The 17,500-nt window shown below is 45.6% G+C and overlaps 1 protein-coding gene across 1 annotated transcript in view; it reads left to right on the top strand.

Annotated features, from left to right (window-relative positions):
- The window catches only part of drd3 (dopamine receptor D3), a 56,977-nt gene extending 45,576 nt beyond the window's left edge, over positions 1-11,401 (top strand). Inside the window, exons 7-8 of the mRNA XM_063206268.1 lie at positions 3,647-4,097; positions 11,205-11,401. Of these exons, the coding sequence (XP_063062338.1) occupies positions 3,647-4,097; positions 11,205-11,401 (648 nt within the window). The remainder of the gene's footprint in view (positions 1-3,646; positions 4,098-11,204) is intronic.
- The last annotated feature ends 6,099 nt before the right edge of the window (positions 11,402-17,500 follow it).

Raw genomic sequence — 17,500 nt, forward strand, 5'->3', positions numbered from 1 at the left:
GAGAGAAAGAGAGAGAGAGAGAGAGAGAGAGAGAGAGAGAGAGAGAGAGAGAGAGAGAGAGAGAGAGAGAAGAGGGAATAGAGAGGGATGAAGGATATCTGAGGGGATAGAGGAAAGGATATGGAGGGGAATTGCAAGAGGACAAACCCAAAGAGAGAGGGATAGAGAGGGATTGCGAGAGGATGAAAGTGAAGAGAGAGGGATACAGAATGGGGTCCGGGAGGGGACGAGCGCGAGAATGGAGGGATGACGGATACGGCAAGGGAATGAAAAAAGGGATAGAGAGCCGGATAGAGAGATGCAAGGCGAGTGTATATGGGGGGATAGTGAAGGAGCATCAGGAGTAGACCAGCGTGAGAATGGAGGGATATTGAGGAGGATTGAGAGAGAGAGAGAGCGGTGCTTGTGAGGATAAGGGATACTGGAGAGGGATTGAGGCAGCGTGTGTGTGAGAGAATGCAGAACAGACAAGGAGACTGGAGCAGCACAGGTGTGTAAGAGCAGGAAGTCCTGACAGCAGACTAGAGAAGGGGTGTCAAACTCAGGCCCGGGGGGCAAATTTGGCCCACAGACCCATTTTATTCGACCTGCGAGTTCATTTCAAATGTGTATTACAGTTGGCCCACATACACTAGTAATATATAAAAATATGACTTGAAGACAACATTTTGCGCATCACAAGTGGGTCCAGAATCGTGTTAGCACATAAAGAAATGCATTGGAGTAAAATGATTAAATTCATCGTAAATATGTGGTGAAGTAAATGTGGAAGTATGAGGAAAAAAGTACTCCAGTTAAGTACGCATACTGCATTTTAGTGCTTAAGTAGAGTACTAAAGTATTTCTACTGTGTTACTATACAACACTGGTTGCTTATCATGTGGCCCCCGATAGTGGTGATGTGTCCCTCTCATTATCATGACAGTTGTCCATCCCTGCTGTAGGAGAATATGCGGGGGTGGAGGAGATACAGTATGTGCTATTACGGACCATTGTAGAATATAAGGGAAGGACAGGTGTGCTTTTATAGACTGTAGTAGAGAATATAGCGTGGATGTCCCCAGGGGATTACAGAGCATACTGTACAGTCTGCCAGCACCTGAGAGAAGCCGAGAAAAACTGAACCTCCCCTCTCAAGTATATCGCATTGCACGATTCATACACACATGCACGCACGCATGCAAGCACAAACACGGATGCACGCATGCACGCTCAGTTGCATGCACACCCGTATGCACACAGACACATAAACACAGACACAAAGACACACACACACACACACACACACACACACACACACACGCATACACACACACACACACACACACACACACACACACACACACACACACACACACACACACACACACACACACACACACACACACACACATTCGCGTGTTGAACCTCTCAGGTGTATCACACACTCACACAGACTCAGGCAGAGCACACCTTCCGCACACTCACACAGACTAAAATATTAATCTGAAACACCGTAGTCAAATTTTCAAATAGCCTCCAGGTAACAGTCGGCTTAAAAAGGAAGGCAGTAGTCAGGGAAGGCAGCTAGGTAGTCATTTTGGTTTCAAGGTTGTACAGAATCTCACTTAAAGAACTCACACCCGCTGAAGATAGTTCATTAAGATCTTAATCATTAACGGATAGGGGGTGATCATAAGATCAGAGGGTTGCAGGTTCGAATCCTTACCTCTCCCTACACCCCCAGCCATGTGTGAAGTGCACTTCATTGCACCTAACCCACATTGCTCCAGGAACTAACCAATACCCTGTAAATAATTGAAAGTTGCTTTGCATAAAAACATAAGCTATAATATAATGGAATGGAATGGAATCTTACAGCATGCAGTTACGTGTATATTGGTCACGCCAGCCTTGACTTACCAGTACCTTTGTAAGGTGTTTGTGTTTTTGTTACGTAGCTGTTCGGGTCATTTTGACCCGGGCATATAGAAAAATGATTTAAAAAGGAAATAATTATAGCTCATATCCACCCTCATGTTCTCATCATCATGCTTGTGAATTTCTGTGCATACTGAATATGTTTTTGAGAGTGGATACAGAGTAGAGAAGATAAGGAGACGGTGAAGAAAGTGAGTAAACTCAATCCAAGCTGTCGAATTGAGCCACCAGTGCTCTTTTCGCGCAAGGTTGCAACATCGATGCACGACTGGAGGACCAAACAATATCTGCACTCCATTTTCTACATAATTTAGCCTCTGCCTTGTCTACTCAACATGTGATTACAATTGTATCAGAGCGTTAAGAAAATATGTTCCTCAAGGATAATGAGCCAAAGCCAGTGAATCTCCGTGTGAAAGAATAATAACTGATACTATTTTTCAAGCTAAAAGCTGAAAACGGGTCAAAATGACCCGAACACCTTACAAGGTTTAAGACGTGTCATTTTTTTTTCAGCCCTTTCTGAAATCCTGGTCACCTTACAACACAGTTCTAACCTTTGGGGTGGGAGTATGTTCAGGTGATTCAAACAATATGTCATTTAAAGGTGCAGTATGTAACATTTGTAGTTGTTTATTTCCAGAATTCATGCTGCCCATTCACAAATGTTGCCCTATTCATCAAAACTTACCACATCATCAAATTCTTAGTATTCATTATGGCTAGGAAAAATTGTACTTTTTATAGGCCTACATACATACAGTACGTAACATGAAAAGGTAGATCCACTCCTTTTCTGCCATTTTGAATGTCCATAAATAGATATCCTTAGAAGCACAACTGTATTTTGGTCAAACTAGTAAATATTAGCTTATTGCTTATTAAGTGATCCAATTTGGCAATAGGCAGCCCAGGTTCAATGAGCAGCATACAGTGGTGCACCTTAACAGTAAGTGTAACAGTCTTACCTGACTGAAGAGATGCATTTCATATAAAAGAGCTGCTATGCCAGTTAGATCCATGCAAGTAGAGGCGTACTGTTCTTTAGTGCATCTACAATCATGACATTAATCAACATGTAATGATATTGTACATTGTACCTAACCTGCCGCTTTTTTCCCATGCGACTTACAGATATTTACAGGGTATTGGTTACAGTCCCTGGAGAAATGTGGCATTAGGTAACTTGCTCAAGGACACTTCAGTTGTGGGTAAGCGGTTAGTGCGTCAGACTTGTAGCCCAAAGGTAGCCGGTTCAACTCCCGACCCGCCAGGTTGGTGGGGGGAGTAATTAACCAGTGCTCTCCCTCATCCTCCTCCATGACTGAGGTACCCTGAACACTGCTCCCTTGGGGCACCATTGGGGGCTGCCCCCTTGCATGGGTGAGGCATAAATACAAATTAGTTGTGTGTGCTGTGGAGTACTGTGTCACAATGACAATGGGAGTTGGAGTTATCCAGTTGGGCTTTCACTTCACTTTCACTTCAGCCATGGAGGGAGGAAGGGATTGGTAAAGGTGGGGATTGAACCTGCAACCCTGTGATGTACAGCCCAAGTCCCTAACCATTACACCAAGACAGCCCATGTAGTACCTAACACTATCCGAACATATGCAAGTGCATAATGCTACATGTTGCTGTTACTCATACTTTGTTAAGCTGTACCGAATTGTATCAGGGACTGTCACGGTCTCATGGGAGCCTTATTGGGATGTGTGTTGCCTAGGAGACCTCGGACCCGCCCCCCCAGACGAGAGCCCGGCTCCTGCCCAGTTGCCTGCGGCCGAAGAAGCCACGCACAGTTCCTGTGGATAACTCACTACTTCCCCCCCTGGATCTCCACAACTATTGCAGCATCAGCCAAGCCTCCTTCGCCCGCACCGAGGCAGACGGGCCTAACGAGGGGGAGGAGGGGGAGGAAGAGGAGGAAGAAGAGGGGAAAGGAGAGAGAGGAGAAGGAGGAGGAGGAGGAGGAGGAGGGGGATCGTCATCAGGTGAGGGGGTCAGGAGTGGCCTGAGCCTCAGGAGGAGTGTTGAGGTGAAGGAGATGTCTAATGGGCGGAGCCACATCTCCCTCCGCGTGGCGCCGGGCCCCGTGCTCCGACCCAGCCAGATACGCAACCGCAACATGCAGACACGCGAGAAGAAGGCAACACAGATGCTCGCCATAGTGCTGGGTAAGTTGTAGAACAAATGGGGTTACCATAGTAAGGGTTCTAGAATACTGGGGTTGTCGTGGTGATGGGTAGGTTCTAGAACACTGAGTTGCCAAAGTAAAGGTTCTGGTAGCTGTAGTGATAAGTAAATTCTACAACACTGAGTTACCATGGTGATGCATAATAGTTCCAGAACACATTGTTGCCATATCAAGGGTTAGAGAACACTAGAGCTATTGTGTCCGGTGAGTCCTGGAATATTGAGTTACCGTGGTAAAGACTAAGAGTTCCAGACCATGTGTTACCATAACGCTGGGTAAAGGTTGCAAGAGTAGCTGGAAATCTACCACCATTCTGAGAGTGAGTTTGTTGTACATGAGAAGCGGAATAAAGAGAAGACAAACTTCCTCTGTGTGGAAAGACAAGCTTTGAGCTATAAATGGCTCATTGTGAAAGCAGGCTCTCTGTCACCATTCCTCTCTCTCTCTCTCTCTCTCTCTCTCTCTCTCTCTCTCTCTCTCTCTCTCTCTCTCTCTCTCTCTCTCACAGCTACATCATTCATTAGCCAACGCTCATCCTCCCACATGAACGGAGCTCACTTCACTTCTCTTCTCTTCTCTTCTCTTCTCTTCTCTTCTCTTCTCTTCTCTTCTCTTCTCTTCTCTTCTCTTCTCTTCTCTTCTCTTCTCTTCTCTAATCTTCCTTAATCTAATCTAATCTTCTCTTCTCTTCTCTTCTCTTCTCTTCTCTTCTCTTCTCTTCTCTTCTCTTCTCTTCTCTTCTCTTCTCCCTTCTTCCTCCTGTTTGATTCCAGATGATTATGATTTGAATAATTTCCACCGAAGAAACAAGAGAGCAGATGTCAGGCTGTGATCAGAGCATTTGACTCACGTCAATTAATTACAACATTCCTATTTAACTTTTCACCTTCCCTTCCAAAGCCAGCCCAGACACTTCCCGCTAATTATCACCCATAAATAATAGCACTTGCTAATAAAACCGTGCTTACGTCTCTATTTCTAAAATCCGATGCTGTCAAAAGCATACGATAGATCGTTATAAAACTATAATTCTCCCAGAAAGGGCCAAATTAATGCTCAGGCTAGATAGGACTGCAGGGTGCAGTCTAGATAAGGCCCCCCACCAGTAGTTGTAGTTTCCAGAAATAATTAAATGCTCGGAATAATGACACTGTTCATGTAATTTTGTCATGGTTTTCTTTTTTCTCTCTGTCTCCTCATTGTCTCCTGAGAGAACCGCTCTCATTCCCTCTCTTTCTCTCTCGCTCTCTCTCTCTCTCTCTCTCTCTCTCTCTCTCTCTCTCTCTCTCTCTCTCTCTCTCTCTCTCTCTCTCTCTCTCTCTCTCTCCCCATCAATCTCAGCCCTTAATATTTGTAGAACATCATACATTTGTTTTATCTGACTGACGTTGAACTTCATGTTGAGTTGAGAAATGCATTTGTTTTAATCCTTTGTAAAGAAAACTTTTACACCGTATGCACAGTAAGAAATGATGTTTCAGTCATTGTTTCAGCTTTACCAGGTTGTTTCAGACAGTCATTCTGCTTCTGCTATATTTTATACATTGTATGCCAGGCCACTCCTTCCCTTATTGTTCTCAATATCCCTGCTCTGTTTTGCGTAAGGCATTTCTTTCATTTGTCTGAATGCAGAGAAAGATGTCTGACTAACTACGTCAACTGGCGAGGGGTATACAAAAAAATGTCAAATGACAATGCTTCACAGTACTTCTTTTCACAATATTACTGCATTGATTCATGAATTCGCCTCTAGTTCATTTTGTTCAGTAGAGAGTAGGTAATATTTCTGATGTAATGAAAGCTCTCTCAAAAATAAATGATGAAATAAAATAAATGGACTTAAGAATGCTACACACCAGCTGACAAAAAAGCTATATTTTTACACATTTACTGAAGTAAATATCGCAATGCATATCGCAGTACATGATTCGAAATGCTTTGGGATAGAATTGTATCGTGGCATGTGTACCATGATGCACATTGAATCATGAACCCTTTGCCAATACCCACCCATAGAACTGAAAGTCTCCTGTGGAGTTTTAATTTAGAAGGACGAGTTTCAATCCACACACATACACACACGTACACACAAACACACACAAACTGTACACACACACACACACACACACACACACACACACACACACACACACACACACACACACACACACACACACACACACACACACACACACACACACACACACACACACACCCCTTATGAAAATGGACCATGGTTTATTATGGTATTACTATGATTATCATTCTACCATGTTATTTCATGATTACTCTGAACCTACCATAATTGTACTATGGCTTACTATGGTATTGCTGATTTTTATGTAACATGGTTCTACCATGGTATGTCATGATTACTCTACCCTTACGAAAATCGACCATGGTTGTAATGCAATAACCATGGTTTTCCTACCACATTTCATCAACAAACCATAGTTCTAGTACAGTAGCTGTCATAGTAGTAGCCCTTACAAAGATTAAACATGGTTCTACTATGAGAACTAATCATGGTTTTACCATAGATTTACCATGGATTATAGTTAATCGTGGTTTTTAGTGTAACCATGGCAACCATGGTTTGTGACTGGTTTAATTTATGGTTTAACCCTAGTAGTTCTTTGCCATAAACCATGGTTCCCTCCAAACCATGTTTTGTTTTGTTTTTTAAACCATGGTCGCCCACGTTTTTTAAACCATGGTTGCATGTTTAAACCATAGTCACAAACCATGGTTTTCTTGGCTACCCCCTGAATAACTACATGTGAGTAGCCGTGGTGTAATGGCTAGGGAGTTGGACTCTAGATCACAGGATTGCAGGTTCGAATCCTGCCCTCACCATTCCGTAGACCTCCATCCATGGCTGAAGTGCCCTTGAGCAAGACACCTAACATTGATCCAGGGACTGTAACCAATAGCCTGTAAGTCGCTTCGGATAAAAAAAATGTGTCAGCTCACTTTAATGTAATGAATAACTATTAACCATGGTTAGTTATCATGGTAAAACCATGGTTCATTTTTGCATAGTTAAACAATGGTAAATCCATAGTCAATCAATGGTTAAACCATAGTCACCATAACCATGACAACTATGAGTAACTAAAAACCATGGTTCAGTTCTCATAGTAAAACCATGATCCATTTTCGTAAGGGCCACGCGCGCGCGCACGCACGCACGCACGCACGCACGCACACACACACACACACACACACACACACACACACACACACACACACACACACACACACACACACACACACACACACACACACACACACACACACACACACACACACACACACACACACACAAAAGCCTGATCTGAAGGCGTTTTTAGGAGTAGGTAATGTAGGCTACTGCTGTTGTGTGTGAGGTTTCAAACGACACTGCTTTTGATGTTTTCAAATACTTGACATTTACAGATTTAGATGTAATCCTCAGGCTCTTCTGAGAGACTCTAATCCAATAGTGTAAATGGCTGATATATGTACTGTGCTGCCTACTTGCAGCTCCATTACAAGGCTGCAGGTGTATACAGTCTTCATCTGCTGACAGATTAAACAAGGCTTTACAACCACCGCTTTAATGTCTTGTAATCTGTGCAAAGACAGACATTCACAAGAGGCGGACAAGGTGCAATTCTTAGACTGTAAATTCATGTGCTGTCTGTGTCTGTGATTTCAAAGCATTAATTTAAACCAAACATGTACAAGAGGCGGATATGCTGTAAATCTTGGACAGCAAATTCAAGGTTGACGATTTACTGTGTGTCCCATTCCTTCTTGCACTGGTTGACAGTTGGCAGTGAAATGGATGTTGTGACGCCTACCCATTTCTTTCTTTGGGATGAAGAAGGATGATTAAGTGTGTGTTTTTATTTAGATTATAAATCCACGAGCAGGGCCGGATTAACACACAGGCTAGATATGGCTGCAGCGTAGGGGCCCCCAACTCCCAGGGGTCCCTGATTGACTTGTGGAATTGTGACAGGATGCAATATTGAACAGATCATGTGTCTTATTGAACACAGTAGGTAGACAATTATCATTAATTCCTAATTAATGACCCACAGCAACCCGCAGCCAAGGGGCCCCAGGCCGTCATAATCCGACCCTGTCCACGAGGCAGCTAAGGCGTAATTTTTAGACAAGATGAGTCTATAAGGGACATCTGTGCTTAGACAGGCTAAGAAAATAATTGAAGACCCCACACACTTTTTGCACTCCGATTATGAACTGCTCCCTTCTGGCAGACGATATAGAGTCCCAGTTAAAAGCAAAAAAAGGTTTCTCAACAGGTATTCATTTTCTTTCATCCTCACATCTATTAATCTACTAAATTCAAGCCGCTAACTAATTTCTGTCTAATAATGCTATGTATGGATACACCCATTATGCACTTCAGTACTGCACTTTGATTTATTTATTGAGTCTTTCTTTTGTTATGTGTGTTTTGTTTTGCTTTGTTTTGTTTTGTTTCTTGATATGTGTTGGGTGTTGTGTGTTATGTGTTGTATGCAGAAGCTTTGTGATTATCTCAGACAAATTTCCTGCGTGGCAAATAAAAATAATCTTGAATCTCTTGAATGGGGTGTAGGATAAACCGTAATTCTGAAATTAAATTCAAGATTTATGTCCCATTTCTTCTTACTGGTTGACAGTTGGCAGTGAAATGGATGTTATTTCGGATTTCTTTTCTTTCTGTGTAATAAAGAATGGTGAGCCTCTATTAGTGAATAAATGTCTTACAAAGACGGTTTCATACACTTCAAAACCGGATGACAGGAGGGAAAAAGCTGTGTTGCATAACTGCACTGCGTTTAGCACATAATGGAACATACAACTTTTCCAGAGGGTATACATAAGTATGTATACACACACATTCCCAGAGACTCCACTGCAACTTCAATGGGTGAAAATGTGCTCTGAACACAACTAAGAGGCAACACACACACACACACACACACACACATGCACACACACACACACACACACACATACAGAGAGAGAGAGAGAGAGAGAGAGAGAGAGAGAGAGAGAGAGAGAGAGAGAGAGAGAGATGACGATATTAGCTCGAGCATGAGAATGATATATTAGCTCTGAAACCTCTCATGGCCACTGACACACACACACACACACACACACACAAACACACACACAGACAGACACTCGCCCACGGACACACCCCCCCCCCCACACACACACACACACACACACACACACACACACACACACACACACACACACACACACACACACACACACACACACACACACACACACACGAGCGAGAGAGCGCTCGGCCTGTCTCTGGCAATGAGCTGTGCTGTGTCTGATTTTGACATGGGCTATTGATTCTAACGCAGGGTGTTGCATACACACACACACACACACACGCCCACAGACATACCTCCACGCACACACACACACACACACACACACACACACACACACACACACACACACACACACACACACACACACACACACACACACACACACACACACACACACACACACACACACACACACACACAGAGGAAAGCAGTGCCTGTCTGTCTTGATGCTAATGTGGGGTGTCGGCCTAATTGGACAGGAAATGAACGGCTGATCTCAGCACGCGCACACACACACACATACACACACACACACACACATACGCGTGCGCACACACAAGCACACACACACCCTCTCAGCAGCTGCTTTCAGCGAGCCCTCAGCTGCCACAGCCCCCAGTTCATTGGTCCGATACAGTCACGTGACCTGGTCAGACTCATGCTTACTCTTGCTCTCAATAGGGCTTGGAACAGTTTCCTTTTTTGTGACTCTAGAACGCCTTGGGAGATGCATGTGTGTCTGCATATGTGTCTGAGTTAGAGAGAGAGAGAGAGAGAGAGAGAGAGAGAGAGAGAGAGAGAGAGAGAGAGAGAGAGAGAGAGTGTTTGAGCGAAGCGAGACTGTGTGTGTGTGTGTGTGTGTGTGTGGTTGAAGGGGGGGGGGGGTAGATAAGGCTTTCTCTCTCTGTGCCTATACTGAGCCGCTGCCATTCAGCCTTTCATGTGGAAAGAGCAGAGCTGACACGCCACTCAAAGGACTAAAACCCCACTCACACACACACACAGCCACACACACGCACACAAACACACACGCACAGACAGACAGACACACACACACACACAAACACTCACACACACACACACACACCTGCATCTGCCCCCCTAACCCACCCAGACCAAAGCTGTCACTCAAAGACGTATGCCCCTGCACACATGCACACGCGCGCGCACACACACACACACACACACACACACACACACACACACACACACACACACACACACACACACACACACACACACACACACACACACACACACACACACACACACAGACACAGACACACCTGCCTCTGCAGAGCCATGCTGAGATATCAGTCAGGGACCCATATCTCCCTAACACACACACACACACACACACACACACACACACACACACACACACACACACACACACACACACACACACACACACACACACACACACACACACACACACCTAGAGGTTAATGAAGGCTAAGCAACCCTTTGATCTCTTCATTAAGAGCACTCTTTAATGCTCTCGCTCGGTGTGTATGAGTTAGCTACATTTTTAGATCTGGTGGACTCACTCGGCAGTACACGTGAAAGTGTATGCAAATGTAGGCTGTAGTGAATGCATTTGTTGTCGTGTGTGCAATGGTGAGAGAGAGATAGACAGGAACAAAGAGCCAGAGAAAGAGAGAGAGAGAGAGAGAGAGAGGTAAAGAGAGAGACAAACAGACACAGAGAGAGAAAGACACAGAGAGAGAGAGATAATCAGAGCGAGACAGATCTTGAATATATGCATCGATGACCTTGTGTCCTTGCATTGATGGCTATTTATAACGATACATGTGTGTGCACGTGTGGATTTATGTGTGTGTTGCTCTCCTACAGTGTGTGTTCTCTCTCTCTTTCTATCTCCATCTCTCTCTCTCTCTCTCTCTCTCTCTCTCTCTCTCTCTCTCTCTCTCTCTCTCTCTCTCTCTCTCCAGGTGTATTTCTCATCTGCTGGCTCCCCTTCTTCGTGACCCACATCCTGAATACGCACTGCTCCTCGTGCCACATCCCCCCTGAGCTGTATAGCGCCTTCACCTGGCTGGGGTACGTCAACAGCGCCCTCAACCCCGTCATCTACACCACCTTCAACATCGAGTTCCGACGGGCCTTCATCAAGATACTCACCTGCTGAGGCGAGGAGAATGAGCGAAGCACACACCTGTTTAGACAACCCTGTCAGCTGTTGAGGGGAGTGGAGAAAGTGAAGCACACACCTGCCAGGCAGGGCGTCATCTCCTCATCCAGCCAATCCTATTACCTGTTGAGGAATACCTGAGTCAGAAAGACACTACCTGATGAATGATCCTCAAAAGGAAGCAACACAACTCACCTGCTGACGAACACATTCAACATTGAGGTCCGACACGCCTTCATCAAGATACTCACCTGCTGAGGTGACACACCTGGCTCACCTGTCGGGCTGAGGAACACCTGATGGGCTCAGCCAACTTTGTCACCTGGGAATAACGCCTCTCACCTGCTGAAGTGAGAGAGACATTGCCTGCTCAACGAGCCTCAACAGATGACAAGAGCCCTCGCCTGCTGAGCTGAGGATGTGCACACCTGTTGCACGCCCTCACCCATCCCTTACCTGCTCACCTGGGAGTTACTTCTGAACTGCTGAGGGACAACTTCATCATGATCCTCACATACTGAGTCGAGGAAGTGCGAGCGCACACACACACACACACACCTGTTGCTCCTGCTCGGTAGGACACACCTGAGCACACCTCATCTCAGCTGCTGAGTTGAGCACCTGTTGGGAGGGACCTTACCTTACCTGCTCAGTCACCCATGTCACCTGTCGCCCACCTGATGAGGTGGGACCTTACCTTACCTTGCCAACAACCCTCAGGAGGGGGATATAGCCCTCGGCTGTTGGGCATGACCTGCCTGATGACCTTCTCTTGTTCACAAACATTACCTTAGCGTAAAAAACATGCTCGCCTGTGTCACCACCTGGTAACAGGACCTGCCCAATGACTCTCATTTGTTGACAAACACCTGTGTCACCACCTTACATGCTCAGTGACCCCAAGTCATCTGCTGAGCTGCATCTCACCTGTTGTGCAGGATACTACTGCTCTTTTTCAGCAGTCACCTGGTAGTCATGACTGACACCTGCTGGGGAACGCTGTGGAACGCCTGTTTCTCCTACTAGGCAGTCACCTTGGGAACAACTGTCACACCTGCTGGCGTCTATGGGGATGGCCAGTGTCAGACCTACTGGGCCATCACCTGTGTCATCTGCAGAGCAACCCTCCCCTCACCTGCTCAGCAGGAGGCATCAGTTCTCCCCTCACCTGCTGGAATGGGCACAGTCAGTCGGGGTTCAGGTGTCAGAACTGCTGGCTCAAAGCTCCATATGGGCATTGCTCTCCTTCATCTCTCCCCTTGTGACTGAGGTGCCCCACACATATAAGGTGGTACCATGTCCTCACATGAGGTGGTACCATGCCCTCACATAAGGTGGTACCATGCCCTCACATGAGGTGGTACCATGTCCCCACATGAGGTGGTACCATGCCCTCACATAAGGTGGTACCATGTCCTCACATGAGGTGGTACCATGCCCTCACATAAGGTGGTACCATGCCCTCACATGAGGTGGTACCATGTCCCCACATGAATGTATTTGTATGCACTTTGTGCTGTGGTGTGCTGTGTGCCAACAATGGTAAAATATGGAACTTCTACATGGCACTGCTCCCCTGGACACAGATGTCAGGACTACTCTATATCCCTGTACACACACACAAACACACACACTCATGCATTCACCCCCCACACACACACACACAAACATACACACACACATACACACACACACACACACACACACACACACACACACACACACACACACACACACACACACACACACACACACACACACACACACACACACTCACACATACACACATAAAAAGGTACTACTCTCCTTGGTGCTCACAAGCAGCAGTCACAGACACACAGGCACACACACACACACACACACACCACTCTCCTGGAATCAGGAATCACACACACACACACATACACACACAGAGTGATGGGTTACGTGCAGCATTCATGATGACATTCACTGTGTTCTGAGTGCTGTGTAATTACGGTGACAAATGGGGAGCACTTACAGACTTGGAAGTCGCGGCATGTCTTCCATCGGGCAGGAGGCACGGCAGGGGAACACACACGCGCGCATGCACGCACACACACACACACACACACACACACACACACACACATACACACACACACAGGGAGCAGTTACAGCCTTGGAAGTCGCGGCATGTCTTCCATCGGGCAGGAGGCACGGCAGGGGAACACATGCGCACGTACACACACATACACACACACACACAGACACACACACACACACACACACACACACACACACACACACACACGGGGAGCAGTTACAGTCTTGGAAGTCGCGGCATGTCTTCCATCGAACAGGAGGTGCAACATGTCTTCAGGGCTGGATTAAGATGACCCATCCCTAGGGCTGCCTCTAGGCTACAGGTTGCGATAGACCCCCGCGAGAAAAAGAAACATGACAAAAGAATTACATCAACAGTGTCATAATTCTGTGCTACAAATTAAGTCTGGGAACTATAGAGTATTAACAAGAGAAGAATGTTTCAATTCAGCAAAATTGTCTTCTCGCCCCCCCCCCCCCAAGCTTTGACCAAGCGGTGGGACCCTGGCGGGTGGGCGCCCCTTGGCTGAAGCTAGGCTGTAGCCTGTGCATCAATCTGGCCCTTCATATCTCCCATCAGACAGGTGGCATGGTAGGAAAAGGACTACTGATGGGATTCACAGAGACAATATGCCGGAATGTGGATTACAGAGACAACATGTCGGAATACCAAGAGGACCACAGGGACAATGTGTCGGAATACTGAGAGCATCACAGGAATGTTGGATTTAGAACCACTGGGAACAGTATTGGAATTCTGAATTAGAACACAGAAATCAGTGACAATGCTGACAGAGGACATACAGAAGAGAATGTGAACAGGGAGAAGTGGAGCAATAATGGGAAATATAGGCCTAGCGATTGGAATCACAGGGACAACATTGTCGGAATGGGAATCACTGGGACAATATTGTCGGAATACCAGGGACCATGTGTCGGAGTGCTGAGGGAATCACAAGGACAACGTGCTAGGATGTGGAATTAGAACCACAGGAAAAACGTATCGGAAATGTGTTGGAATTGTGACTTACAGTAGGGCACAGAAAACTGTATGGGTCTAGTGCCAGACCACAAGGAATGGGGAATCATAGGAATGTTTGCGAGTATGTGTTGGAGTGCTAAAGGCAACAACATGGGCATGTAGATGTATTACATTCATTATGTCTAACTGTTTCAGTTTGTTTAGACTGAAGTTTTTCTTTTGTTTCAGACATGAGTTAAGTTTTACCCTTTACCTGACAGTGTTTGGACAGTGTTACTTCCGTCTTCCTCAGAGGGTCACATGGATGTTGATGCGTGACGTGATAAACAATAGACAAACAAGAGCAATAGAAGATAAAGCCATGCAAGAGGACTTTAAATCAGCAATAACAGACCACTGCAGAAGGCAAAATAGTGTTATGGACTATGACAAAAAGCATGCAGCGAGAGAACAACAGACGTGTGACCAACCTGTCAATAGAGGTCACACCAGCTGATTTTACTAAAGCACGTCACACGTCAACATCCATGTGACCCTCAGATGAAGACAGGGAGTTACACCGTCAAAACATGTTGGGCAAAGGATAATACGTTTACATGTCTGAAACAAAAGAAAAACTTGAGTATGGAGATGTGTGGAGGTACTAAAGGGAACAGTATGGTGGTGTAGCAATGAGAGTGTGTGTTGGAATGAGAGTGTGTGTTGGAATGAGAGTGTGTGTTTGAGTGCTAAAGGGAATGGAGAGAGTAACTGTTCCACTGGAGACTCTGGGGAGTGCTGACACAGAACGTCTCACCCTGCCACACACACACACACACACACACACACACACACACACACACACACACACACACACACACACACACACACACACACACACACACACACACACACACCGTGTCAGGGGAGCAGTGTGCACACAACCCTCGCAACAAAGATGGAATGTATTAATGTCAGTGCAGTGTGTGTGTGTGCACATGTGTGCATTTGAATTTGTGTGTGTGTGTGTGTGTGTGTGTGTGTGTGTGTGTGTGTGTGTGTGTGTGTGTGTGTGTGTGTGTGTGTGTGTGTGTGTGTGTGTGTGTGTGTGTGTGTGCAGGTAATGACAGCCATCTGGATTGTGTGGGAGTTTGGATTGCCGTCTCTCCACAGGCGCCAGCATGAGGAGGAATACAGCAGGTGTTTGCCGTTTGCATCAGTTTGTGCTCTTGTGATTTGCACCTTCACACACTGACTCGTGAGCAGAGGAGACGCCAGGGGAGAACAAGAGGCGGAGCGGCCTGACGGGATGTCTTGTTCCCCTCCACAGTTCTAGTTCTGGTTCTAGTTATATGTCCCTCCCAACACCCTGAATAAAAAAGCTCCACATACAGAATATAGCCCATCATCTTCCAGCCCAGAAGTGTACATTTTAAAACGTCCACCAGACATTGTCAATGAAAAGCTCCTCATATGTTCTTCCATCCCCTGAATGAGAAATGTCTTACAGGTTGTCCACCTGCCAGATTGGAGGCCCCTCTCCAACGTAACTCACATTGTGCCACTAAAGCCCTATTCCGACGGGACTAGTTTAATGGAAGGACCTGGGGTAAAGTAATAGTAACGCATTAGAATGGATTTTGATGGGTTAGTTAGTGTTTCTCAACCTTTTTTTAGGCGAGGCACCCTTTCAATTCATGAAAAATGTCAAGGCACCCCAAACCAACAAGCCGTAACATGGCATCGCATCCGATACCACAAAAGCTTAGAAAAGTAACACATTTGGAGACGTCACACGTCCTACGTTCAAAGTTGCAGCTGACTGGGGCGACCTATATTTAGCAGTGGTGTGGATCGGCACTGCCCTCACAATTCGATTCGATCACGATTCAGGAGGTAATGATTCGATTCGATTCGATTCTATTCTATTAGATCCGATCCGATCCGATCCGATTCAATTCTACAATGCATTGCAATGTATTACATTTCTACTGAAAGCAAAGCAAATGTTTAATTAGTCATGATGAGGCAATGCAAGTAGTCAGATACTGAGCAACAATTTATTTTGTGTTTTTTGTATCATTCTGTATCAGTCTTGCAATGTTTTGAAGTGCTTTTATTTAATTTAACATTCATTTGCTCCCGAAATATCCATGGAAGTAATTGAAACTTAAAAAAATTGCCGGATCGATTCTGGAACTTTCGCCGGATCGATTCTGGATCGTCCATGCCCATGCATTGGATTGCATTGCCGAATCGATCATTGTTGACACCACTAATATTTAGGCTACTTTATTGTGCGTAAATGGCAGATGAAAGATTCCAATGACAAGCATTAACTTGTCAATTTAGACAAATATGTATCATATTACATAATTCATTTATCAGCCACGTTTCCGCGGCACCCCTGAGGAGGGCCCGTGGCACCCCAGGGTGCCCTGGCACCCCTGTTGAGAAACACTGAGTTAGTAAACCAACAGGCAATATTTAGAATTGTTCCACGGGACGAAAGGCCTCCATGGATGCGCAATAATGTGCTCAAAAATCAATTATAATATTGTGGAGTTGGCACGCGCATGAAGACAAGTGCAGTCTCAGGTGCGTTATGAGTAACCCCTCCTACTTTCTGTTCATTTAGGCCTACTGAGATATTTCAATCCAGTCCGAATCAGCCATTTCAATTACCGACGTCCTGAGATAAAAATCACATTCCCCTACGTCCATACATTAAACTAGTCCTGTCGGAAAAGGGTTTCAGACTCAGACTAAGGGCACGAATACACCAAGCGTGACATGAGCGAGCCAAGTGACGGAATTAACTGGCCGGTGTATTCGCCTGCTAAGATTGAGGCTGCACAGGTGTGACTGAGGTGTCATCAAGGCTGAGTCTAACGTCGGTTTTACAAGCAGGCAAGCAAAGAGGTGGAGGCGGGGTGTTTCATTATTTTCCATTAGAATGTGGTTTTGAGGCGGTAGGTGATCAAGGTGGTGGTGAACAGTTGGTGAGTGGGGTGAAAAAGAGCTTCGTTAAAAACATGTAAAACCGGTGTAAAGAGGTCTTTGAAGTGAAA

The sequence above is a fragment of the Engraulis encrasicolus genome, chromosome 9, assembly GCF_034702125.1.
Source record: "Engraulis encrasicolus isolate BLACKSEA-1 chromosome 9, IST_EnEncr_1.0, whole genome shotgun sequence".
Classification (NCBI taxonomy): domain Eukaryota; kingdom Metazoa; phylum Chordata; class Actinopteri; order Clupeiformes; family Engraulidae; genus Engraulis; species Engraulis encrasicolus.